This window comes from Canis aureus, chromosome 29 (genome assembly GCF_053574225.1).
Source record: "Canis aureus isolate CA01 chromosome 29, VMU_Caureus_v.1.0, whole genome shotgun sequence".
NCBI lineage: Eukaryota > Metazoa > Chordata > Mammalia > Carnivora > Canidae > Canis > Canis aureus.
In genome coordinates, this window is record NC_135639.1 from 28,622,133 (window position 1) to 28,649,530 (window position 27,398).

Below are 27,398 nucleotides of genomic sequence, written 5' to 3' on the forward strand. Positions count from 1 at the left end.
CTTGTTTAAGCCACTCAGTTTGTAGTGTTTTGTTATGGCAGCCAGTTAAGAAACTAATACACCAAACCAGTTATTGATACAGGTCACCTTGCCCTGTTGCCATTCCCTTCCCTTCATGTCATGGTCCATACCTTGAATCCCAGAACCAACAACAACAGCATGCCAGGCATTGCTCAGAAATAGTGTTTATCAGAACAAGGCTTGATGAGTGGTTTTGCAAACTGATCTTCGTACATAAAGGACAAGATTCTTTAAAGGGGCCGTCTACCCATGGGGGTTTATAACAGAATGCAGAAACTCAGATCATGGCAAAAAAAAAAAGTTTAACCTTAGCATAAGGAAACTGTCAGAGCAGGTCATGGTGATGTGGTTAACTGAGCAGTAACTCAGGGGAATCCAGCATCAGACATTGCCCTTTGACTTGGGACCTTTGCTCCCCAGGCAGGTACTTTAGTCTTCTCCAGGCCTGTCCCTAGAGTACATAAAGCCTGACATGAAGTTCTGACCTTTTCCTTTCTGCTGGTTCCCAGTACCCCTGCCCCAGCCTCCTGAGATAGCTGCCAATCCCTGTCACCCACATCATCCTGTTCTTTGTTCCTGCCCTATCCCCCCGACACTTACAGAGTTTCTGGTTTAGGCTTTTCTTTCCATCCTTTGTGCTCCCCAGGGTGGTTTTGAACCATCACATTTCCTGACCTCAACGCCTGCATGAATTCCCACTTGCAGGCTTTATAGCTACTCCCTCTCCCAACTGAGTTCTGGAATGCTTTCTCAGGCTTGACTTCCTGCTGGTGACTGCTATCTGAAGCAGATACCAAGAACTATGTACAGGACTACTGATGGCAGATTTTTGAGAAGGTTCTCAGGGGGGTGCCTGAGTGGCTCAGTTGGTTAAGTGTCTGCCTTTGGCTCAGGTCATGATCTGAAATTCCTGGGTTTGAGCCCCACATTGGGCTCCCTGCTCAGCGGGGAGCCTGTTTCTCCCTCTCCCTCTGCCTGCCACTCCCCCTGCTTGTTCGCTCTCTGTCAAATAAATAAATAAAATCTTAAAAAAAAAAAAAATAAAAGGAAAGTCCTCAGGGATCAGGGTTTCACTGCTGACTAGAACTAACTGGTGAGGGATCCCTGGGTGGCGCAGCGGTTTGGCGCCTGCCTTTGGCCCAGGGCGCGATCCTGGAGACCCGGGATCAAATCCCACATCGGGCTCCCGGTGCATGGAGCCTGCTTCTCTCTCTGCCTGTCTCTCTTTCTCTCCCTCTCTCTGTGACTATCATAAATAAATAAATTAAAAAAAAAAAAAAAGCACAGTGCTACAATAAGGTGCTTAAAAAAAAAAAAAAAAAAAAGAACTAACTGGTGACCCCAGCGGTGGTGGTATTAGGGGCTATTCCTGTACTACACTGTGAGACCATGCAAACTGCCCTGATTTTTCCCCATTTAAAACCCCCGGTGGGGATCCCTGGGTGGCGCAGCGGTTTAGCGCCTGCCTTTGGCCCAGGGCGCGATCCTGGAGACCCAGGATCGAATCCCACATCGGGCTCCCGGTGCATGGGGCCTGCTTCTCCCTCTGCCTGTGTCTCTGCCTCTCTCTCTCTCTCTCTCTCTGTGACTATCATAAATAAATAAAAATAAAATAAAAAAAAAACCAGTGTTATTGGTGTATTAGTCAAGATGCCTTCTTAGGGCTTATCTAGAATTTTGTAGTATGCTATTAGTATCAGCCCAGAAGCTGTCCAGGAAGTGGTTTTAGTGGATTCAGGGTAGGTGGGTTGGGATGTGTGATTTGAATCCATAGAAGCACAGCATCTGTAAAAGGGGGTCCCTGATGCCACTAGCATTTCTTCCACAAGGCTAATCACCCTGAATCTTCAGTCATACCCTTCTAGTGTCCATTGACTACATGTCAGAGACCCTATGAGCAAGATGAACCCCCAGTTTGGCTCAGACACAGAGTTGCTATGTCTGTGATTTTTTTTTTACAGAGACATAAAATACTGAAAGAACAGATTTTGGATCTCTGTGTAATTCACTTCCAAGTCGAATTCACTGGATACTGAATAGTTCAGAAAGTAAATAGCAGTTTATCACTCCTACCCTTTCCATACCCAAGCTTTATCCTGTTCCAATCCTCCTCACATACCTGTGGCCTCTCCTTCAGGACCCGTCTGTTTTGTGAATGTCTTCAGAATCTTAGCAAACAATCCTTTCTTGGCCAGCAGAGTGTTGTAGGATCCCTTCTCCAAGATGGTGCCATTCCCCAGAACCACAATCTCATCCACTTGGGGAAGAAAGTGAATGCTATGTGTAACCAAGAGTCGAGTCTGAAAAAAAAACAACAGTATGTTGTACCACCAGCTTCTCTCTGTGAGACCCTCTGTCTGCCACCATCCTTGGCTTGCTCTTAAAAACGAAAGGAACTTTCCACTGACAATGGGTAGCTAACTTCTAACTACCCAGAATGTCTACTACCTTCCTTCATTTTTCTTTTTTTTTTTTTTTTAAAGATTTATTTATTTCTTTATGATAGAGAGAGAGGCAGAGACACAGGAGGAGGAGAAGCAGGCTCCATGCCAGGAGCCCGATGTGGGACTCAATCCCGGGACTCCAGGACCGCGCCCTGGGCCAAAGGCAGGTGCTAAACCGCTGAGCCACCCAGAGATACCCTCATTTTTCTTTTTAAGAGCAAGCCATCAACTTAATTCATATAGGGCCCTGTTTTAAGATGTAGCCTTGACCACTTGGCCTCTTTTACTTCTTCTTTCCTTCCCTGCACCTCATCCTAACACGAGACCCTGTGTGTAGGAGGAGACTCCTTCTGGAGTCTATATCCTGGATATATTCAGTTATTTTCCTTTAGGGACAGAGAAGTTTGCCCACACACATTCTTCCAGCTTCCTGGGAGCTTAGGAATGTCACCTGAGATCAAAGCCTGTCAACATAACCGATGCATACAAAACTAATAACTGGCTAGCCAGCTAACCAACTTCAACTAACAAGAGCTGCTCAGATTCTTTTAGCACATTAGAGACATTGTAGGGACATCAAACCTTGTCTTCAGTCCAAGCCCTCTGTGGTATGGGAAACTTGGCATCTCTTGTATTCCTGTCTGCAAACCACACCGACTACTGAAATAAGGACTCCAGTTGGAGAAAGACAAACACTCATGGATCAGTAATGCAGTTCAGACAGAAGCAATGGGGTTGAAATGGGCCTCTGGAGAGATAACCCAAACCACTGCCTCTGCTCTCTCTACTTCATAGCTTTATAGAGACTAGATCCCTCTTATCTGGAAGACCCAGGAAATGCTCATCCTCCAAATCTCAACTTTTCTGGGAGCCTTTCCTGAGTCCTTAGATAAGACTTGGGTATCCCTCTGATGCTTCTACTGTACAGACTGCCATTATTATAATAATTCTTGTATTATGATATTATTGTTTGCTTTTCTGTATATCTTCTCATTAGATTGTATGTTACTTGAGATCAGATCTTTTCATCTGTGCAGGCTCAGTCTTTGCCACAGACCAGTCATAGGGTGGTATACAGTTCATGAATGAATAGAGCCAAAAGGCCTTAAGGACAGGAGCCAGCGCCAGGAATAGGAGGGAGAGTGAGTTCCTGTTGACTCACTGATCCAAGAGTGGCAAAGAGCCTCTGTGGGACAGCAGCCCACTTAACATCTGATTGGCAGCAGTTAAATCAGAGGATAGGTGAAAGAAACAGGCCGAACACAGATGGAGTTTTACTGACTGATGCTGAGGGAGAGATTATTGACAGCCATCATTCTACCCTTGCTGTTGGTGAGGAGCACATTCAAATCCTCAAGGGGCTCTGTTAGCCCCTCCCCTACTCAGCCCACTGCATCAGGGCAAATATGCTAGCTTGTCCATGGTAAGGAAAGCCTAGTCTTCACCTACCACCAGCTCTTGTGACTTGCTCTGACCTCTTTATCTGTTGTCTCACAGGAGCATTGTGAGAGCCAAATGAGGTAACATAATCAAAGTGCTTAGCATAGGCCTAGAACATAATGAATACTCAAGAAATGTCAGCTTTATTTTTATGCTCAGGTTGAGTCATCCTTTCCAGGCATAGCATTCCTATGTCCTGCAAAGGTTCCAGGGAAGTATCTTAGAACATAGCTCTAATACATGAGGATGATCTATGTCCCAACAGCAACATAAGTTGTTGGGTCCTCTGGGAGGTTTTCTGACACCAGCCAATTCTCTGACATCAGGTAGGTATTCAACAATTCAATTCAATTCTAACTACCTGGAATTAGCACAAATCCCACAGTTTAAGAGCTCAGTCTCATGAGACTGGCCTGACTTCAGATGCTGGTTGTGAGTCTTGGGCCACCCATATTTCTGACCAACTAGCTATAAAGCCCCTTCCTTGTATTAGTGATTTGCTAGAATAGTTGATAGATATCCAGAACACACTTGATTTATGTTTGTCAGTTTATTGTAAAGGATACAACTCAAGAAGAGTCAAAAGGAAGAAATGCACAGGGCAGTGCATGGGGGTGTGGGTGCACCTGTGGGGTGCACCAATTGGATAACCCAATTGTGCTATCCTCTCAGCACCTTCACAAGATCACCAATCCAGAAGCCCTCAATCTCATTTTATTTTAGGTTTTATTTATTTATTCATGATAGACACACACACACACACACATACACACACACAGGCAGAAGCAGGCTCCCTACAAGAAGCTGGATGTGGGACTTGATCCAGGACCCTGGGATCAGGCCTTGAGCCAAAGGCAGTTGCTCAACCTCTGAGCCACCCAGGCATCCCTGAATCTTCATTGTCATAAATTTTTATAACCCAGTCTTTAGCTCCTCTCTCCCTCCCCCAGAGGTTTGTAGGTGGGGCTGAAAGTTTTAACCCACCTATCACCTGGGCTTTCTCTTCAACAGTCCTGTCCTAAAGCTATGGAGGGGTCATACCCTAAGCCACTCTTTAGGCTTAAGAACAAAAACCTCCTAGTATTACTCAGGAAATTCCAAGAGATAGGAGCCCTGTGTCAGGAAATGGAGACACAGGCCAAATATATTTGTTGTTATGCTACAGGTCTCAAAGTGCCTTTTAATACAATCAATCATCTTAAGAGGCTCAAATGTCAGAGCCCCAAGACTCAGATTAACCAGTTCCAGCATAAGCCAGGACCTCAAGATGGGAGCTTTCCTGGGTCCTCTCCTGGGAGACCAATTCTGACACTGTATCTCCTCAGCAACCGAGGGGACAGGTAAATAAGAAAATTTGTTTCAGGACACACAGCAGTCCTAGGAGATGTGTCTCCCTACTGCCACCCCAATGTTGTTTTTTTTTCTTTATGTAACTTCTCACCTTGCCTTTCAATAGGCCATTGGGACCCAAGACCTTATTGAAAATATGTCTTCCCACATGAGCATCCACAGCTGACAGGGGGTCATCCAGAACATAGATGTCTGAATTCTGATAGGTAGCTCTGGCCAGGCTAATCCGCTGCTTCTGACCCCCACTAAGATTTATACCCTGAAGAAGAAAATAATTTCGATTAAGCACTACTCCATAGTTCCACCCTCATAGAGACTAAAGGAGGGGAAAGAAAGAGATTTGCTTCAATAAAGGTATCGAGGACTTTAAAACCTTACAAGTTTCTTTATACAAGTAAATAACTTTGGTTCAAATAAATTATTTCAGGCCCAATAATTAAATGTATGCCCAAATTACCATTTTTGATTGTATGATTTACTCATGATTTTTGTTTCCTGCCCCATGGGAATGTAGAGCTATACTAGGGCAGATTTTCTCTATTTTATTCATGGATGTAATTCCAGCATGGAAAATAGTGTGTGGCACGTAGTAGGTACTCAGTAAATGTATGTTGGATTAACAAAATCATTCCGGATCTATGTCTGGAGTCTATATCTAATAAAGTCTTCTAATATCTGAAGATCCTTGTCATCCAAAGACTACTCTACTCATTTTTAGTAATAAGGAGTAAGGTTAAAAACATCCTAAATGTGTATTTATTTGTGACCATATAATGGATACAGTATAATCATTAAAAATCTATTTTTAAGAAAGGCATTTAATAAGCTGAAAAAATCATTCACACTAAATTTCTTTTTTTTTTCAAGTGTTTATGGACCTGCATTTTAATTCTTTTTTTTTAATAAATTAATTTTTTATTGGTGTTCAATTTACCAACATACAGAATAACACCCAGTGCTCATCCCGTCAAGTGCCCCCCTCAGTGCCTGTCACCCATTCACCCCCACCCCCCGCCCTCCTCCCCTTCCACCACCCCTAGTTCGTTTCCCAGAGTTAGGAGTCTTTATGTTCTGTCTCCCTTTCTGATATTTCCCACACATTTCTTCTCCCTTCCCTTATCACACTAAATTTCTAAGTGTGTGAAGCAGATCATTGGAACCTTCCTCTGGGCTTCACTCATATCGAGAGGTAGAGTCAGAACCTCTCAGCTCTGGTCCTGTCTCTGCTGTTCCTCTATCTGTGAGGCCAGCCTTGGGCCAGGCACTGGTTACTTAACCTCTCAGGTCCTAGCCTCATCAGCATTCTTTTAGATGACACAGTTCTGATATTTGCTTCCAGCTACAAAATTTTAAGTTTCAAATATTGCATAAACTTGGTTTTCTGGTATTTGTTCCAACCTGACTACCAAAACCGGCCAGCTCTTCTACTTCCATCCTCTTCACCATTCTCATTTTTAAAAAAATCTTTGCTATTTCTTCACCCTTCAAGGTCTCTTGGTGTCCAAAGTACCTTCTCTCCAATCTCAGCCAGGTCTCCTCCCGGCAGCACTTCCAAGTCTGGTAGGAGGGCACAGGCTTCTAGCACCTGCTGGTATCTCTTTTCATCCAACTCGGATCCAAAAAGGATGTTGTCCTTTATGGTGCCATTCTGAATCCAGGATTGCTGTGGGACGTAGGCTATGGTGCCCTAGATGTGAAGGGTCAGACCATGTGACAGTTGTACCTCCAGAAATACAGAGTTTAAGGAAGGAGTGGCAGGATGGGGAGGAAAAAAAAGAACATAGATTTGAAGAAAATCAATGTAGGCTGACTGAGCATCTGATATCTATAAATGTCTTGCATATATTGCACCAACCAAGGAGAAAGATTTGATATCCTATCCACCACTTAAATATTTGCCCCCCCCCCCCCGCCTTTTTTACTATTACTTTCTAGCCATGATCCTAAAAATTGGGGGATGAATGCACATGCTACTTCTAGAACAGGGCTTTAGTTTGACCTCAGTGAGTTTTCTAAGACTCTGGTGAGAGGGCTAACACTGATAAGGGGGATGATATAGATGGTATTTTAGGAAGAACCAAGATATTTGAATTAGGGTGACTGGCTGATGCATAAGGCAGATCATGTCCAATGAGAGATGGAGCCTGACAAAGGCCTGTATTTGAGAATGGGCTCACTTTTGAGTTAGCAAGAAAAAGCTTCCCAATATACTGGAAACTAATGTAACATGGTGTGTCAACTATACTCAAAAACTTTTTTGAAAAAGCTTCCTAAAAGGAGTTAGGAAACTGGGGTGCCTGGGTGGCTCAGTTAGCTAAGCATATGACTCTTGATTTTGGCTCAGGTCATGATCTCAAGGTCTTGAAATCAAGCCCTGGGTTAGGTTCTGTGCTCAGTGGGGAATCTGCTTGAGATTCTCTCTTTCCTTCTACTACTCTCCCTCCCCCCTCACATGCACACTTGGACTCACACTCTCTTTCTCTCTAATAAATTTTTTAAAAAGGAGTTAGGAAACAGATTTTAATCTGTAGAGTCTGTTCTGCTTTACTGTGTGTCTATTTAATGTACACTAGCTCATAAGTGACTGGTAAATTAGGGAATAAGGTCAGTATAATGCAGAAGAAGCATTAATTCTTCATTTTCTAAGCATGTCAGTATCAAGCAATCAGCGGCAAGTTTTCTCATAATTAAAAAAGAAGCGCTTAGCAAGATACAAAGATCTTAAGGAAAAAAGCTAAAAAAAATCTATTGACATGCCTTTTTTTTTTTTTAATGCAAGTGATGGCTGGTTAAATGATTCTAAGTATATAAAATTTCCCTTAAATTTAACTCTGGGGAAGCAGAGAGTACTAATGAGGACATTATGAAAAGTTTTCTTCTGTTAAAAAAATTTGATGAAGATATCTACACCCTATATCAAATTTTGGTATTGGAAGGAAGTACCCTTGAAGCCCAAGCTCTCAAAGGAGAAGGCAGGGGATCCAGGATTAGCTGTGATGCTGAGTGTCAGTTACAGTGCTGCTGCTTTAATTGCTATTATTGTTATTGGTTTTGTTGGTACCTTGGTTACAAAGTTATGTAAGTTTTTAATGATGTTTTTAGAAACACAGATAAAGCAGAATTGCCTGTACTTTGAAGGAAGAAGAGTTCTATTTAACAGCTTTCAAACTTAAGTATACATATGGGAATCACCTGGGGACCTCATTAAAAATGCAGATTTTTAGAATTTACCCTTGGGTCTGAGTATATGTGTGGAGTGGGGCAAAGAATCTAGTTTGCAAGTCTACCAAATGTCTGTAAGACCCCTCCTACTGCAAAACAACAGTGGTTATCAGATTCTCCTCCTCAGTGCTGTATGGTCCACATTTGAATGTCAGAACTCTTCTTGGCATCCTCTCTCACCTTGATGGTGATGTGCCCATGGACATCTTCCATTTCTCCCAGCATGGCTGACATCAAGGAAGACTTCCCAGAGCCTACAGTGCCCACCACAGCCACCAATTGGCCTGGCATAATGTCCAGGTTCACACTGAAAGAGAGAAGTGTATTTGAAGGAGATGAGGGCAGTTATTCAAGAGTGGTTCAGGCCACCTCTCAGACTATCCATGTTAAGTCTGGTTTGAGTCTTACCCACAAGACTGGAAAATTTGTCTTGGATATAGAAGACTTTGAAGTGCTTCTTTAATATCTTTCTTTTTTTTTTTTTTTAAGCTCTAAAGGGCTAGAGAGTGAACCCTTACTCAACTATCTACAAACAGTTTGTCCCAGTGTAGTTTCAACTGGAATAATTCTCTTAGCACCAACATGGTACCATTGACAAGACCTAATGAGAATCTGGTGACCTGAGTTCAAGTCTCAACTCTACTACTGCTACGCTGTATGATCTTGGAAAGTCACTTTCTCCGGACTTCCATTTATGAACTAACAGGATTGGAATAGATAAGTGTTTCCCAAACTTGACTGTTCAATGAGAATAGCCATTCAGTGGGGCACTTGCAAAAAAGCATAAATTCCCTGCCCTTTCCTCTGGAGATCTGGTCGTGTCCTGCTGGGGAAGGGCACACACTGGGCTGGACTCCTAGCAACTCTGCGCCCACCTATTTTTGAGTCCCTAGAATATTTGGAACATTAGGAACTTGTTCACAATATTTCTGAATCTGCCTATTGCTACAGTATACATCTAAAAGAAGTTCAGCTGAAAGTGGGAGCTGTGTCTAGACTTCTCTCTGCAAAGGGAGGCTTTCAGGTTGAGAGGGTTCAGAGGAGGGGCTTCTGGCCCCAGTGCATCCTGGGGCAAGCTCCAGAATTCATATCAAAGGATGTAAGAATAAGAGAGAAGTTTGGAAAATCCTAGGTGCAACAGGGAGATTACATGCGCTGGATTGTGAAGAAAGATGTGGCCTGCTCAGTCTTCCTGGTGTATCGTGTGTGCTATGTTCAGTGGAGCTGGGTATATGTATCTAACCCTGCAGGTACTAGGTTTTCTCCTATCCAGATAGCCCTGTGATAAAGTTAAATTTCTAAATTAGGCCCAGGAAGAGATTAATGACAATAACTAATGAAGTAGAACAATTATAGCAGTATACTATAATAAAAGGTAGGTGAATGTGGTTTTACTCTCTTATTGTACTGTACTCACTCTTCTGATGATTCAAGATGTGACAATGCCCATGTGCAGAGCAGAAGTGAATGAATGACGTAGGCACTGTGACCTAGCATTAGGCTACTACTGACTTTCTGACTATTTGTCAGGAGGATCATCTGCTTACAGAGAGGACAACCAAGGTTGCCTGTAGGTAACTTGAAACCACAGAAAGCAAAACTGTGGATAAGGAACTACAGTGCAGCATGGCAAGAAAGGGCTGGCTAAGGGCAGAGGAGGTGGGATGTGGAAATGGGTTATTTAGATGTAAAACTCTGGATCTCAAGTTTAATCTTAGTTAGAGGTGGCTCCCATTGCTCACTGTGGGGAACGAAGGCACATTCTTGGTTACTATTCTTGAGTGAGTGAATAAACTTAAATTGATTTCAGATTCTTGGATGTATCCTTTCCCGTACCCAGAGCCCGAGGCCACTTCCCAACACTGCACTACCTCCTTCCACAATCTGGAATACCTGTCTTCATGGGTCCTTAGCAGGATGTATGTGTCCCACAGGAAGACAGTAGAGAGGCAGATGCAATTATAGGGAAAGAGGCTCAGGGGTTTTGCTGTCAGTACATCCCTCCGGGGGTTCAGCCTGCACTATCTCTACCTGAACATGGGCACATGTGCCCTATTACATGGACCTTTCTAATAACAGGGCTGGCAAAGAGAATTCTGAAGAACAGCAGGGTGGGAAGGGGGCAACTCACTCTCGGATTGTGGCTTCCGAGTCCCGGTCCCAGGTGAAGGAGGCCTCTGAGAACTGCACAGCTTGGTCTGTGGAGAAGAAGGCCCCTCTTTTCATGAGCTGTAGGCCCCATGTGTCTGCTCCTTCTCAGCCCTCATGTGTTTCCCCCTCTTGGCTTCCTTCAGCAGCACCTGAGATCCCCTCTGCCAGGCGCCGGCTCCTCCATGAACAGGAGGGAAAGGAAAGCTCCCAGCTGAGACCAAAAGTGGCCTGCAAATAGGTTGGATTGTTGGATTGTTGGTTGAATTGCCAACCTTGTCAGTAGCCCAGACTCTTGACTTGCAGACACTCTGGGTCTGTTCTCGGGCCCCCTGCTGCCTAGCATCCTGGTAAAAATTCCAGCTCCAGATAGAAATCTAGCAGCTCCCTGAACTCCAGACCCATGGCTTGCTCTGGCTGTGGCTGCCCCCCAGGCCTCAGAGCTCCAGTCTACCTTCCCCAATTCCTATGCTTGGCACTATCCTGACTTTTGCTTTCTAGATGTTTTGCAGGATTCCCTGCTCATCCTCAGAGTGGCTGGCCCAGCTTTGTTTAGCAATCTGGCTAAGTACTCTGCTCTAAATGAAAGCATAATTTAAGTAAAAACAGCAAGCTTATTATGTAAAGGTGGGTTTCAAGATAAACTCCCAGGTCTCCCTTTCAATCAGTTTGCCGCCCAGAGGCCCCAGATATTGAGTTCAGGTGCCAGCTCTGTGGCTAAGCTTGGGGAGCAGCTTCAGATCCATTACCAGAACTGCTGTCACGTCGAATGGCGGATGTGTCTAAGTCATCCCCTCCCAAGTACTTTTCCAGGCGTTCTCTGGAAACGCTGGCCTAGAGAGGGACACAAGGGATCTGAAGAATAAAAAAATCCAATGACAAGCACAAGCAGGGAGAGAATTTTGACTTTGCCATCAGCCCTGGATGTGGAAGCAGTCCACCTGCTGAGTTTCTAGCCAATGATTTGCCATTTGCCACAGCTGGACCCTCTGGACACCTACCACAGACTCAGCCACACCTCAGCCTCAAGAGACAGAGGGAAATTAAGATGCTCTGTTTCAGCCCCTTAGAAAACTTGGGAGTCACCTCTCTTGCCATCTCTCCAATCTTTGGACCTGGTTCCGGAAACTGTCTTCTGCCTTCCTCTAAGACAAAACCCTAACTTCTGTCTAGTTTTGGTAACTGGGCCCCGGATGTGCTCTTCTGTACTTGAGTATCCATGCCTTGGGCTCATCCGGTGTCCTAACTGAGCCACTACTAGGACCCTTTATAGAGGAATTGGCCACGGCACCATAGTGACCTTTCACATCTCCACATAGGCCAGGTTTAAACCACAGCTGACCCAAGCATTGGCAGACATCCTGTAGTCTCCGGAAACAATGAGAACTTGGAATTCTTGGGAGCTTTTACAAGGACATTTCTCACTTGCCTCCCTATTTCCAGGGAACCTGTCATAAGATGGTTTCTCCTTGCCACCCGGGTTCTAATGAAGGAGCAGACTCTCTGCCTTGCTCCCTCCTGAGCACCGCTGTAGGCTACAAAACTGTGTGGGTGCTGCTGCGCCAATCAGCTCCTCAGACACAGGGAGCCACACAGCGGGGATGCATGGTCATCCTGTGAGACGGGGATGAAGGGAGTGGACACCTCTGCTGACTTTGCTTTGGTTATCTGTGTAGTAAACTAACTGCATCTAAAAAGAGCCTGCTGTTTCTCTATCAGTCAAATCTGTTAGCCTTTCTTCACTCCCTCCAGGACAGGGGGGTCACTCTTGTGGTCGGAGCCAGCCACTGCCTGGGTAAATGCATATCACTACACTCCATCTTCCTGGCCACCTCACCAGTCTACCTCCTGTCCCATGAATGTCCTCCTGAGGTCTGGTACCTGGTCCATCTCAGTGTCTATGCTCACTTTGCAGGACCCAGACACTGCCTCTGGCCCATCCAAGATCTCTTAAACTCCAAACTGACAGCTCGAAGCTCAAGAACTGCATTCAGTTTTACTCTTACATAGCTTCATGCAAGACAATGTCTTTTCTTTCCCTTTGTGCCATATTTCCCTAATGCTTATAAATACTCCAAAGCCCTGGAAAAATGTGGGGGAAACCAGGCTGGGAAAGGGGCTTAAAAATGTTCCAGGTACCAGGGCTCATCACCATCATCTCACTAAATGCTCTCACAAGCACTCTCTCCCTGTGAGGTAGAGAAGATTGGTATGATTATCCTCATTTTATAGTCAGATTAATTAGGGTTCAGAGAGCTTGTGATTTTACTAAGATCAAACTTGGTCTCCAAGTTTGTTGGTCTTTACTTGGTCTTGGTCTTGGTCTTTACTTGGTCTTGGTCTTTACTTGGTTTTTACTAAGACCAAACAAAGGTCTCTAATTGAAAGTTCACCAGCAGAAGCTAGACGTGCACTCTGAGAGGCTAGTCACTTTGGAACGTAAGGCTTTTAACCAGAGATAATCAGGCAGCAGTGAGAGATCCTACCCACCTGGAGCAGTGAGGAGATTACCATGGGGAGCATGCTCAGGGGAAAGCGCAGGATATTGAAGAGGGTGATGGAGGTGAATGCCTTCTCTGCATCCAAAACATTATTGCTGTCCACCAGAGTGTAAACTGAAAACGTGATCACAGACACCTGGAGAAGCAAGGTCACGAGGAATTCATTCCTAAACGGGTCCAAGCAGCCTTATGCTAAGACACAGGAACATGGTATATCAGAGTTGAAGGAGCTTTAGGAATTTTTGTCTCAATCTTCTTGTGTTACAGCTGAGAAAGCGGAGCCCAGAGGAGAGGAAATATCTTGCCTGAGGTCACAAGGTCAGTTAATGGTATCACTGAGACCATAGTTTGGGTCTCCTGGCTCCGATATTGGTGTTCCTTCCCACTCTAAATCCACACAGCCTCCTCAAGAAGATAGAAAGTCTCCTATGCAAACCATTCCTGGATACCTCATTGATGCCAACCATTCTGGAAACTTGCTCTGGGCTGCCAGAGCACCAAATTGTACACTGGGGTGAAACTAGAGCTGGGGCACGAGGTAGGGATAGTGGCTCTGAGAAAGTGAGGAGGGGCCAGAACTCCCTGGATTTGAGGGCTAGGCCTACAGCACTGGGCAGCCTATCTAGAACCTTCCCCTTCAGGCAGCTGATTGATTGGCAGCTTCCTCTTCCCAGCCCATTGATTGCTGTCACTCACCAAGACCGGAGTTAAGTATAAGAGAAACACCATGACAGACTGCATCTGCCCGAAGGTCAGCAGGTTCTTGAGCTCTTTCTTCCGAAGTTCGTGGATTTGGTTTTTGAATGAAGGTTCCCAGGCAAAATATTTCAGGATCTAAGAGGATAGAAAACAGCACAGCTCACACTGTTGCCCCAAAAGGGCTCATCTGCCCAGATTTTAGGATGTGTTCTCCAAAACGGGGGATGGAAGGTAGAAATCCAGATTATAAAGTATGATTATAGAAAGATAGGCTGCATTTGCTGACAACCTACTATGTACAAAATGGTTTATACACATTATCTTACTTAATCCTTATAACAGCCTTAGTGTGATCAATTGTCCCAGTTTACCTGGGTCTAAGGGGTTGCTTAGGACATGGGGCTTTCAGTGCTAAGCCCAGAAAGTTCTGGGCAAACCAAGGAGAATCCCTGACTTTTGCAGAATTATTGTATCAATTTTAGTGATAAAGAAACAGGCTGAAGAAGCTAATTAACTTTTTTAAATTTTTATTTATTTATGATAGTCACACACACACACACACACAGAGAGAGAGAGGCAGAGACATAGTCAGAGGGAGAAGCAGGCTCCATGCACCAGGAGCCCGACGTGGGATTCGATCCCAGGTCTCCAGGATCGCACCCTGGGCCAAAGGCAGGCGCTAAACCGCTGCGCCACCCAGGGATCCCAAAGCTAATTAACTTGACCAAAGTTACCAAGCTAGCAAGTGTTAGAACAGAGATGCAAAGTCAGAGCTATCTTTTCATTTTACTAGATTTAGCAAGAAGGCATATCAGAGCTCTGTGTAGAGAAATATCAGGGATTAAAAAAGGCCTCCATTTCATTTTCAAAAAGTTTAGGATAATACTTAAATCCTTGAATTCAAAACAACACAAATGTTAAAAAAAATAACATCTTGGTGACCTTTGTGGGAGTAAATGCATTATTTTGAAAGCTGGTCAATAGAGGGAATGAAGCAAGCATTTATCTTGCCTGTCCTGTACAAAATTTATTTTAGGGTAACTAACTAGTTGATTAAAGATAATTCTTCATTATAGAATTCCAGCTAATCATTGCCAAAGATTAATAGAACTAAAATTTAATAGAACTAAAATTTCACTCTTTTGCTCCTAATGAAATAATAGATCAAGGTAATGATCATTCATGGATGCAAGAACTCTTATGATAGTTTTCAATGTTGGCTGCATATTAGAATCACTTGGGGAGCTTTTAAAACATATGTATGCCTAGGCCTCAACATCAGAGAATCTAATTTAAATGGCTTGAATTAGAGCCCAAACTTCAGTGGGTTTTACAAACTGCCCAGGGGGTCAAAATGTGTTTCCAGGGCCACAAATCACTGCTCTAAGTGAAAGAATGGCAGAAAAAAAAAAAAAAAAAAAGAAGAAGAAGAACAGCAGGAAACCTATTAAGGGGTGAATCAGACTGACAATACCTGGATCATATCTGTACAGTACCCTCTGAAAGTATCCTTCCTCCCTACCAAACAAACAAAAACAAAGAAACAAACAAACAAAAAAACTAATCAAGCCTCTAGATCTGATTACTAATTTATAAGAAATACAGGAAACAACACAATCTGATTTCTCCAATATGACAAAAGAGGAATTAAAAAAACAAAACAAAAGGAAAGAGTCTATTATAGATTCAAAGAACTGGCAACTAAATGCTATGTTTGGACATTTTTTGGATCCTTATTCCAACTAATTCAGCAAACAAATGACATATGAGGCAATCGGGAAAATTTAGCAGTACCCAAAAAAATGAGTAATCTTTTTTAGGTATACTAATGGTATTGTGGCTATGTTAAAAAATAAAGTCTTTTAGAAACATACAAAGTATTTATGAATGAAATGACAAGATATCTGGGATTTGCTTTAAATATAATCTAGCAGAGCATGAAGTGGATACACAGATCAGATCATGCTGATAATTGGTAGACGTGGGTGAGAAGTCCACTGGGTCTCATGAGATCATTCTCTACTTTTGTGTGCATTTGACAATTTCTACAGAAAAACATAAAAACAAACAAACAAACATTTAAGGTAAATAAACAGAAATCCAGGTTTGAAAGAGGGCCTGAAACAGCTAGAAGGAAAAGCAGGAGACTTGGAGACTTGTGGACAGATGAGCCTGGAGTCCCGTGACACACTTCAGGCCCAGAAGGAGCTGTTCACAACCCCTACCAGGCTTTGTTGAGGCCAAGAACCCTTTGCCGCTGCTGCCACCATTTTACATGGAGGGCCTGCTCCTCCTCAGTTTCTCACCTTGATCCCACTGAGAATTTCATTCATGATCTTTAAACGTTTGTCTTTATTCTTCATATTTTTTACCTGCCAAGGAAAAAGTAAAACAAAACACACTTCTTTGTGAGACGGTTCGGATTTGCCATGGATGCTAGGTTGTGCTGGTGACACTTGTAGATGTCAGTCGGTAAGAACTTGAGGTGCCCGGGATTGGGATGCGTCTCTCCCCACCGTGTTCTTTGTCCAGGCTGCTCCTGCCACACCTGTCTTCATTCTGATCCTTAAACGTGTCAAGCTCATGTCTGCCCCTGCAGGCTCTGCCTGGCTTGCCCTCTTCCCAGATTATACTTCTGGGAACTTGCTCCTTCACAGTCAGGCTCCTGACTGTACCCTCACATGTACCCTCACATGTATGAGGCCTTTCCTGACCCTGTCATCTAAAACCACCATCCACTCTCTTGCTATCATATCACCCTGTTTCATTTATCATGACCTGATAGTTTTCTTGTTTGCTTCTATTTATGGCCTAAATTTCCACTATAGAAGAATGTAAACTCCACAAGAACAAGAGCTTTGTCTAATTTGCTGCCCTGTTCCCAGAATAGCATGTACACTATATCTTTTAAAAATAATTATTTGTAACTAAAGGAACACAAAGGGAATGAATAAATGTATCACATACAGCATCCAGTCTTCCCACCCAATCTGTGATTCCTGGCAGATCAAAGAACTGTCTGCAGGGAACCCTGCCACCTAGTAGTAGCACGGTTGATTGCCAGGATTTAGGCTTAAAGTTTGGGTCACTCATGTGTCTGCTCTGCATGATTGGTTTGTATTGCTATGATGGGGAAAACAGGGCCAATCATCACTATTCTAAGAACAGCCCTAGGGCACCTGCCTGGCTCAGTCAGTGGAACATGCAACTCTTGATCTCAGGGTTGTAGATTTGAGCCCCATGTTGGGTGTAGATGTTACTTAAAAACAAAATCTTCTTTAAAAAATAGAAAATTAAAAAAAAAACAGCCTATCAGAGCAGGGTAGAAGAGTTATGTGCAGGGTCTCTGGACAGCTCTCCCCTCTCTGCCCTCTAACATGAATAAAGAGAATATAAACCTTAAGATTGGTCAAAAGATGAAAGGGGAAGATAGAGAAAACCACGTTCATGTGGAATGCTGGAAAGTCTTCCATCAGCTTTGCCTGCCCAAATGCCCAAGAGTTAGAGTAAACAAAAGACTTTTAGACTTTGAAGAAGGTATATATATCCCCAGTGTGACTCAGTTTCTTTACCTGAATAGCTCTACTCTTAGAGGCAAGTAGCCCATTAACTGGAATTAGGAGTATCATCACCCCAACACCTGCTAAGACGGAGGGTCCCAGCTCTGCCCACAGGAAGTAGATAGATAAAGCAATCTGGAGAACATTTGACCACAGCAGATGAATGAAGTTGGTCACATCCATGAGCTTCTGAGCATCCACAGACATCAGGTTCACTGTTTCTCCAATGGTGTACTGCTTCCTGGCCTGGTTGGAAAGGGTCAGCGCCTAAAGATAAAGATTGGAATTGGGAACAATAGACACAACGTTTCCAAGGGGCTCTGCCTTCTTGTCTCCCAACCTTATACAGAGTTTTCTCTCATTCTTGACTCCTCTTTCAGGTTATTTCTACCTCCTTGAACCCCTTACCAACCCCACCCCAATATACACATTTCTTTGCTCAGAAAATTCCTTTTCTTTAGTGTCAGTTTAGATGGAATTTGTTCTGAGAAGACTTTCCTGGACTCCTGAGTTTGGGTTAGATACCAGTACCTTCTGTGTACTCCCAGAACATTCGGGGCTTACTTCTGGCATTACATTCATCATACTGAACTGTAATGATGTCATTTTTCTACTTCTCCACCAGACGTAAACTCAATGAGAACAAGGGCTACATCTGTTCATTTCACTACCATATCACATGGCACACAGTAGGGAATCAGATACTGAAGGATGATAGGAAGGGAGGAATCACTTATTGACTCTGGCCTTTTAGATTTGGTTGTGGCAGTGTTACTTGGAGCCATGTTCTTAAAAGGAAGTTGCAGCCATTTCCAAGAAGGACAGAAGTCTCAGAATGAAGAGGAAAGCTGTGCGGTTCATGCATTTGAAGCAAAATTTGTTTATTGTCAGGAATTTGCAGACAATATCTAGATGCTGAATCACATAGCATTGGCTCCTGTTTTCATGTTAGAGAGACCAAAAGATTTATCTCCACAGGTCTGTCACTTACAACAGTGCCTTGCACAAATGCACCCAGCCAAGGGACTTGAGGTGGGGGCACCCAGCCAAGGAACTTGAGGTGGGGGCACTGAAACCAGTTCACAAAAAAACAAAAAACCACCTGGCATGGGCTACATCTTCCTGGAGGAAGGAGAGCTTTCTAATTCACACAAAAGACAGTATAGACCTTTAGGTGGTCCTAGGGATCCTCCATCCTCTTCCTGGAAGCTCAACTGTCATCTTAATCCACCAAGACATACTTCTTTGGAACATAACAGGATTCTTGGTTATACAGTAAAATGAGGAAAATTCCCCAAAACATTAGGCCATTAAGTTTCTAGAGAAATCAGTCTGTGGCTATGCTTCCTCTTTGATATGGAAAACAAAAACATCCCCCTCCCCAAAACAAACCAAAAAGCCAAACCAACTAATTACCCTTCAAGGTCATCATTTTTCTATTCTCAATAAATCTCAGTACAGTCGAAAAGGCATTAATTTAGTTCTAATAGCCTTCATCTGAGGGCAATACCTGTCTATATGATTGTAGGCATTGCAATGACCTAAGTCTTATTTCTCTGTAAATTAGAGATAATGCAGTTACTTCACAGGGCCATGAATTGATAATGGATATAAAAAGTGTTTCATAACATTTCATAAATGAAGCATTGTCTAGCCATAAGAAATCAGTTTTAAATTCTATTTTAGTAGGAATATTTATTTGACTAAAAGTCTTATTAAGAGTTCCATTTTACAAATTCTTTATGAACTGTAACAGTTGCAAAACTTAGAATATATTTAGGAACGAACCACCATAATTGTAAAAGTGTACATTCATAGAAATGGCTGAGATAGCCTGGTTAGTGACCCGATACCCTGCAAACGAGCAGAAATCCAGTATCTCCAAAGGAAATAAAGGGATTAAAAAATTGGGGGGAAGTCCGAATTCCAGTGTGAGGGTACTCAGGAGGGAGTTCGAAAGACTTGACCAGACTTCTGATCTAAAGACATTTTGGACTCTCTGTCTGGGTCTCTGGACAAGGCAACATCTGTTCAGGGAAGACAATGACACATTGGTTTTAAGAGACAAACGCAAAGGAGAGAACCAGGAACCGTAACAGAAAATCATTATGATAGAAAACGCTAGTGGCACAAGAAAGAGAGGAAGAAAAGGCAATTGGAGTTTAATGTTCTATTCTATAAAAAGTCCTATCTCCTCACATATGAATTTTTTTTTCCTCAGGCTTGTAGTCACTGACAGTAACTATTGTATTTTCATTTCTTTTTATTTATTTTTTATTGAGATAGAATTGATTCTATTTTTCAAGGGACAAAATGAGATTTCACCTTGGTATCTAGGACACGAGGAAAATACAGTTGCTCTGAAAAAGTTAAAGGTTAAATGCAACACAGCAGAGGGAAGGTTAGCAAAATCATCATAAGGAAATGAAAAACTTCCCAGGTCTGCAGAACTCAGTAACCAGAGAGCATGTATTTACAAAATGAAAAAAGGAGTCAGGCAGAGAAGGGGTGGTCAGATGCTAAAGATTAGAAAAAGTAGTCTCTAGGCAACTGGGTCTGGGGAGGTAGAGCCCTGGCCCATAGAGCATTCTAGTCTATGGCAAAATCGTAACAGAGATAAATACACCATGTCTTATGAACCTGGTTTCAAGTAGTATCCATTTTAAATGGTGATTTTAAGAGTTTGCCATTGGTCAGCTTCTTTTCTGATCTTATATTCTTTCCATTATCAGTATATGTGCTGTCAAATCGAATATTCTAATCTTACATTCTTTTCCAAGGTGTTCTCACTTTGTCAAGAGAGCAAGAAGAGAGAGACAGGTACACGAGCCTTCAAGGCTAAAAGGCAGATCCCAGGCAGAGAACGGCTTGCCAGCTTTTCTCTAGAGTGCATCCTCCCCCATGTCCCCTGAACACGCACAAGCTCTATGTCCGTGAATCCACTTTTCACAATTTTCAAAGAAAAATCTAAAGGAGGTTATCTGGTTAGTTAGAATCGAATGTTAAGATCAGTTTTCATTTCTATCAAAGTTTTCCTCAGTCTTGGAATAAATGCTCACACTTAAGGGAATTTTCTTCAGTGATGTCTAACACAATCCACCTACCTTCTTGTATATGGAAGCCATGATGGTTGTCCGTACGTTTACACCCAACATGAAGCACATTTGAAAGTAGCTCTGAAGGCAGAGAGACTGGATGAGGGCCACAACAAAGAAGAGGACCGAATAGAAATACCCAGTCCACACATACATGTCTGGGTCATTTGCAAAGGAGATCAGCAACCTGCCAAATCAAAATCAAATAAATGAGCCCATCAGGTCTCCAAGGATTGTTCACATTCCTCATGCACAGCCAGCTTCAAAAGTGACCAGAATTGTCCAATACTGTTGGAAGACCTAAACTTCACAGTTGCATCAGGGCTTTTGCTTTTGCTTGGAGGGCTAGCAGCAAGAGATTAGAGATGATGACCCATGGCTGTGAGCAGGGATAATGAAAGAAACGCTCTTTAGACCTGGTGCTGCATGCAATGCTTCGGCCCGGTCTTCCCCTACTTACCAGGGGGTAGTAGGACATGGATCCAATGTGAGTTCGAACTTCCCCTAAAGGAGAATTCATCCTATAGATTCCAGCAGACTACAAAGTCTTGTCATGATTAACCTAAACCTCCCACCAAAGGCTGTGGCTGTAGAGATGGGGTTATAGACACTAGGTATAAGGCTCTGTTGGATTATGCTGCCCACCTCTTGGGCATGCCTCCTCCCAGGTCACTTCTGTTTAACAAGAGTCTCTAACAAGAACCTGGCTTCCTAGGAGGGGAGGGATGTAGGAAAGAGGGAAGCTAAAAGACCTAGTATTTTAGATCTTTAGAACAGCCCTGTGCTTTTCGTGAACGCAACACTGGAAGGTGGAGGAATATTATGAGCATTTTAAACAATGGGAATTTAATAAACTCCTGCCTGCATATCTAAGGGGCAAGCAGGGAGGGGAGTGGCAGAGGAGGCCCTGAAGGACTAGCCAAGGTCCAGGACTCACTTCAGCAGCTGAGGATTCAGGAACGTGAGAAGGTCAAACACCAGCTTCAGTAGGAATGATTTCAAGAGTATGACATAGAAAGTTTTGAAGAGACTCTTGACCAACCAGGACTTGGGAAACTTTTCTGTGGTCCCAGACTTCTTTTTTTTCTTTTTAACTTCTTCCTAGGTATAAAACCAAACAACAGTGCTTACACAGTCACGTAGTGTAAACTTTTGTCTCACACTGCATGACTCCAGTGTTAAGCCTCTGAATCCCGTTGCTTTCTTTGCACAGATTTTGGTCTTCTCACTGCCTGCCACTGTGCACCCTTCCAGCTGCCGTCACTGGTTTCCTTCCCCATTCCAATACTCTTGATCTATCTTGGGTGAGAAAACCAGGCCACTAAGCTGGTAAAAATACCATGTTAAAAAAAAATAAAAATAAAAAAACAAAGAACAGACTCTAAGTAGGGGGCCTGCCAGGAAGGGTATGAACATGAGAATTTTTAAGACTTTTTGTTTTTTCTTGCTTGTGGTTGTTGTAGGATATTATGGGTTGAATTATGTTCCCTCAAAAAATATGCTGTAACTCTAACCACCAGTACCTTAGAATGTGCCTTTATTTGGAAATGGGGCCTTTGCTGATGTAATCAAGTGAGGTTGAAGTTCTTAGGGTGGGCCCTACTCCAGTAGGACTGGTGTCTTTGTAAGAGAAGAGACTCAGACCCAGAGAGAAGATGGTAGTGTGATGACAGAGGTACAGACTGGAGTGATGCATCCATAAACCAAAGAGCAGCAAAACTAGAACATAGAAGAAGGAAGGAAAGTTTCTCCCCTATGGGTTTTGTAAGGAGCGTGGCCCTGCTGATACTTTTATGTGGGGCTTCTGGCTTCCTTTGTGAAATAGTAAGTTTGTTTTAAGCCATGCAGTTTGAGGTACCATGTTGGGGTAGCCCTGGGAATCTAATACATGGGACATTACTGCTCACTCACCAGCTTCTTCCTCTTCCTGTGATTTGGCCTCTTCATTCTATTCATCAAGCCCCAAATTCAGTTTCTCAGCCTCAGTTTCCAGGTTTTTTCTACCAGTGACTTCCTCTTATAATTTTGTCACTGAGATCCCATCTGATCAGTCTCTTGCCTGGCCATCTGCCCCAGGCTGCCTCCCAGCTTCTCCTCTTGCCCCTCAACCATCTATCCTCCCGGCAGCAGCCCAGATGCATTTTTAAAATATAAATCTGATCACATTACTTTTCTGTTCAAAACCTTCCATTAAACCCAGACTCCTTACCATGGTCCACAAGGGTCTACACAGCACAGGCCTTGCCTGCTGCCCTGAATTCATCTCACCCCCTACTCAGCCTCTTTCTCCAGGCCCCGGGACCTTCTTGCAGTTCTCCATACAAACTAAACGTGTTCCCCTCAGCCTCACACTCCTGCTCCATTGGTCTGGATTATACCTCCTTCTGATGGTCCCACAGGTGGACTTTTCTCAGACTTTGGGTCTCTGCTCAAGTGTCACCTCCTCTGAAAAGTCTCTCCTACCATCCTAAAGTTACTTCATGCAAAACATGAACATGTTTTATTTATTCTTAATATCATTTGTTACTCTCAGAGAGTAACATGTATTGGTTTATTATTTATTTTCCAGCTCTATAAAGAGGACTCCTTCAGGCTATTCCTTGTACCCAGTGTCCAGAATATTCTCTGACAATTGATACTTGGTACTTGAGTGAATAAATAAGTGAATTAACTGCTAATGCTAAAGCCCACCAAATTGCAAATTCTGGCAATGCTAAGGTATTGGTTTTTTCTATTTTTAAAGACATATTATAGAAAATTTCAAATATGCCCAAAAGGAGAAAGAATAGCACATTATATTGACATGTACCCATCACAAAGGTATTACTAATGTTATGAATACTACACATAATATAAAATGCACTGCAATGTATAAAGTGCTATCAAAATGTCAGGACAGAATCACTAGGACACTGATATCGTCTTGCCTGAAACACAGAGCACTTTCACACAGACATCATGGGAAAGTTACCAGAACAAGGATATCTTGGCTTTGACTCTGATTCTTGTTCAAGTCATGCAGCCTTTCTCCAGACTTCCCCTGGGTGTTCCTCTGTTGCTGTTTCTGGAGGGTCTTTCTGGCCTTCTGCAGCTCTTCTACCATATATTTTTCAAACTTGCTGACCAGTGCCTTGGTTGTAATCTGTTCATCAACATCCCACACATCTTCCAGTGTCAGAGGTTGCTTGTAGCCTTTCATAACAATGCTGGAACCAGAGTGACCCACAGGCTGAGACCCTACAGGCTGGGTCGGGGCAGTGCCCTTGCTGCTTCTGTTAAAACCGGCCCCCACCCCCAACCCGCAGTTCTGAGATGGAGGGACAGAGGATGGGAGGAGGCCCACTACTCCATCTCCTGGCCCTTCAAACTTGACAGAGTTGTAGGGAGGGCAGGAAACGGATGGGACAGGTGATGGAATGTAGAATCAGACAAGAAGGGAAGAGGAGCAGCACTGCTGAATTAAAAGCCAGAAGGGCATCACCTCCTCCTCCTCCAACTTCCTCAAACACTGGCTGCCTCTCTGCCCCTCTGGCATCTCCCTGAGGGGCCTTCACAATGCCCTTCAGGAACCAAGCAGCCCTGGAAGTCTCCTCTGTGCTATCTCTCTACATCAGGGCCCACCAACCTGGTATTTGAGAATATGGATACAAAATATATTACATCTTTATTTTCACTAAGCTTCTCACTGAAAGTTAGTCTTTCTTTATAACATGAATGGCAGCAACCAAACAGTTGTAAACAAGAGTGCCTGTTCCTTTGACACTGGGAGACATCACAGTGTTTTCATGGTGTGTGTACACTCATTGCTACTTGGAGATTGTGGTCATTGTTCACCTCATCACTAGATCTTGTTATTTAACACATTCATAAAGAAGCACTTGTGTTACTTTATCACAAGTTTTTAAAAATATTTAACTGATCATATTTTAATATATTTGGTTTCCTTTGTAACCCTGTACCTTTTTCTTTATGTGTTGAAAACATTATATCTGAGAAGGCATCCCTAGACATTACCAGCCTGCACAGGGGCCCATGGAACTACAAAGGCCAAGAATGTTGGCTGCAGATCCTTTGATAGCCCAGGCCAGCTAGCTCATCCCTTACCCTCCAGATTGTGCCACACTGCCTGCCACCAAATGTCCCTTTTCTTGTCGTTCTGCCTCTTTTTTTCTAACATCCTTCCTTTTCTCTATGGAACCCCCAGGCCACCATAAGCAAATCCCCCTCCATCGTCTCCTCCACATGCCACTCTGAAATAAATAGATCTATTAAGTCAACATTCTCGGACTCTAAGTAGAGGAGAAATGGAGGCCTCAGGAAGCATTTTTAAAATTAAGATTTCCAGGGATGCCTGGGTGGTTCAGTTGCTGAAGTGTCTCCCTTTGGTTCAGGTCATGATCTCGGGGTCCTGGGATTGAGTCTTGCATCATGCTTCCTGCTTCTCCTTCTCCCCCTCTGCCCCTTCCCCCTGCTCATGCTCTCTCTCAAATAAATTTTTAAAATATTTTTAAAAATTAAATTAAATGAAGATTTACATCATTTTCAGAAGAATGAGGGGGTAGGGATATGGATAGCCCACACCAGGCATTTCCTACCTGTCATACCAACTAAACGTAATGCTACTCAGAAATGAGGCCGTGAATGATGGATTCTGCAAGACACACACACACACACAAATCAAAAAGTAAATAAATTTGAAACAGGAACTTTGTGGGACTAAAATCAGAATGTGTATAATTCAGTATAATTATATTTTATATATTTCTGATTTTTCTAGATATGTTATGCTAAAAAGTAGACATAATACTGAGGTATATTGGACAAGAAATGTTTATCTGGAGACCCTAAAGTCACCAGTAAAAATCCAATTTTCTGCATAGATACATGAATGAATTGTCTATGCTGAGGATTGATGGGCCAGCGTAAAAGTATTTCCATACTCATAAAAGAGTATTTCCCTATGCTAGCCACTTTCTGTTTCTTTAAGCCACAGATGGTCTACATGGCTATATTCCAGGCTTGTAGGAACTCCATGAGGCCTTAGCATCTCAAAGTTACATGTGTCAAGGCAATGTCCAGTTAAATAATACATGAGGTGGGCATATTTAGAGTCTCACATTTGAGGAGGCATCTTTTTCTGAAAATGCTGATAGGATCAGGACCAGGATCTGTAGTGCATAGCCGATGAAGAACAGGCAGGAGTAAGCCAAGTTAGAATTGCTGTCCTATGGGGAAGAAAAAAACAAAAACAAAAAATAGAGAAAATGAGCCTTTTTCTAAATTAAGTCTAAATGGCCTATGTAGGTCAATGCTTGTGATTAAAGCCTATCATAAAATCCCCTAAACATAATTATCCCAGAGTTCAACTGACTCCATGTCAGTTACTCTTAGAAGTTGCTCAACAATACCTCCTCATGTCACTCTCTCTTTCCTCCTTACCTTTAAGAGTGTCCGGATCAGAGTCTGAAATTGGAAACTACCACAGAGTATTGAGAGAATCCAGAATAGAGACAGGAACCAAGAATCCTTCTGTACACACCATCGCCTGCTGTATTGGATCAGCAAAACCAGGAGCTAGAGAGAAAGTCACATCAAGTTCCAAAAAATATCATTACTAACCAAGGACAAGAGGCAAGAAAAATGCCAGAGAGACAGAAGAATGGTGGGTTGATTAGTTATATCAAGCTCCTTTAGAAGGCTGGCCAAGCAGACAATACAAATGCCAAATTGTAGACGTCCTCCTTGATACAATCTAATTTCTTCTTTTAGGATATCCATTTTCCCTGGGACCCTCTTCCCCACCCCATCTCTATTCACTACACTTGGGTGGGGAGTTAGCCAAGAACACAGTGGGTCACCTTTTGCGTTTAATGGAGTTACCCTGGGAGCCAGAAAAGTCTTTTCAAGACCCAAGGGAGTTAATTTCAGGTACTATAGCAGTCCCCCTGGGAGGCAATTTCTGTTGGAGAGGTCCAAGTTGTCTATATGATTTTCTAATAATATCAAACTAAGCAATAGAACTTGCCTTGTAACATCTCACTTAAATATAACTAAATGTTGGTTTCCTAGACTCAGTGATACTTAATAAATTATTTTACATCAATAAACTTGACTTTCATGTGTATAATTATATTTTATATATTTATTATTTTAACTTTCCAAGTACTGTTTACTTTACTGAAGCCTGGAGGCAAGGAAAGGGTGTATAAATGTTTGGCACACCAAGCCTAGGAGTGCATGTTGACAATGGTGACACACAGAGCTAGGGTGCTAAGGGCCAGCAGGCTTGTCACCATTGCTCGGCCAGCTGTGCTGTCCAGCTGCCCAGGGAACAGAGGTAGATGAAGGTCTCCATAACGAAGGCCTCATGGACGTTAAAGAACATCAGTAGGAATATTGCTGGCTGAAAAGTACAGTATAGGTTGTAGCATGTTATCATCCAGACCTGGGCATATGAGATGATGTAATGAACCAGGCTGATGTTGGTGTCCAGGCTCTTCTGGATGTACTTCCAGTCAAACTCAATGCCCTGGGCTCCAACTCAGAGGGGATGCAGTGGGACATAATGAGCTTGGCGGTGGCCCAGCCCAAGGCAGAACCATGATCTTATACTCTCCTTTGCGCACATTCCAGGACCTGACAAGGTTTAGGCCTACCAGAACTGCCGCATCCATGCATAACACCCCAAAAAAGTCATAGATGCTGCCTTCCCAGGTAGGAAAAAAAGTGGTCAGGAACAGCATCTTGCACAGCTGCATGAAGAGGTAGGTGACCCTGGTTTGTGCACATTTCTAGAAGGCATTGTACTCAGACATTGTACTTGTTTGTAGGTGATGAAGTAGGGGAAGTAGGCCAGGGTGAAGTCATTCCCAAAGTGGAATAGGGTCATGGCGCCAACCTCCTGGGCCCACTAGAGTG

At 43.2% G+C, this 27,398-nt stretch overlaps 1 protein-coding gene and 1 pseudogene across 1 annotated transcript in view; both read right to left on the bottom strand.

Moving 5' to 3' along the window:
- ABCC2 (ATP binding cassette subfamily C member 2) overlaps positions 1–27,398 on the bottom strand; it is a 70,433-nt gene that overhangs the window by 19,625 nt on the left and 23,410 nt on the right. Inside the window, exons 4-19 of the mRNA XM_077878018.1 lie at positions 25,920–26,054; positions 25,598–25,705; positions 25,076–25,131; positions 23,452–23,686; positions 21,418–21,581; positions 20,490–20,667; positions 17,398–17,652; positions 16,132–16,197; positions 13,823–13,960; positions 13,116–13,262; positions 11,375–11,459; positions 10,609–10,675; positions 8,658–8,784; positions 6,766–6,942; positions 5,347–5,514; positions 2,141–2,321 (exon numbers count right to left, since the gene is read on the bottom strand). Of these exons, the coding sequence (XP_077734144.1) occupies positions 2,141–2,321; positions 5,347–5,514; positions 6,766–6,942; positions 8,658–8,784; positions 10,609–10,675; positions 11,375–11,459; positions 13,116–13,262; positions 13,823–13,960; positions 16,132–16,197; positions 17,398–17,652; positions 20,490–20,667; positions 21,418–21,581; positions 23,452–23,686; positions 25,076–25,131; positions 25,598–25,705; positions 25,920–26,054 (2,287 nt within the window). The remainder of the gene's footprint in view (positions 1–2,140; positions 2,322–5,346; positions 5,515–6,765; positions 6,943–8,657; positions 8,785–10,608; positions 10,676–11,374; positions 11,460–13,115; positions 13,263–13,822; positions 13,961–16,131; positions 16,198–17,397; positions 17,653–20,489; positions 20,668–21,417; positions 21,582–23,451; positions 23,687–25,075; positions 25,132–25,597; positions 25,706–25,919; positions 26,055–27,398) is intronic.
- Positions 26,708–27,369, bottom strand: LOC144301265 (BOS complex subunit TMEM147 pseudogene; annotated as a pseudogene).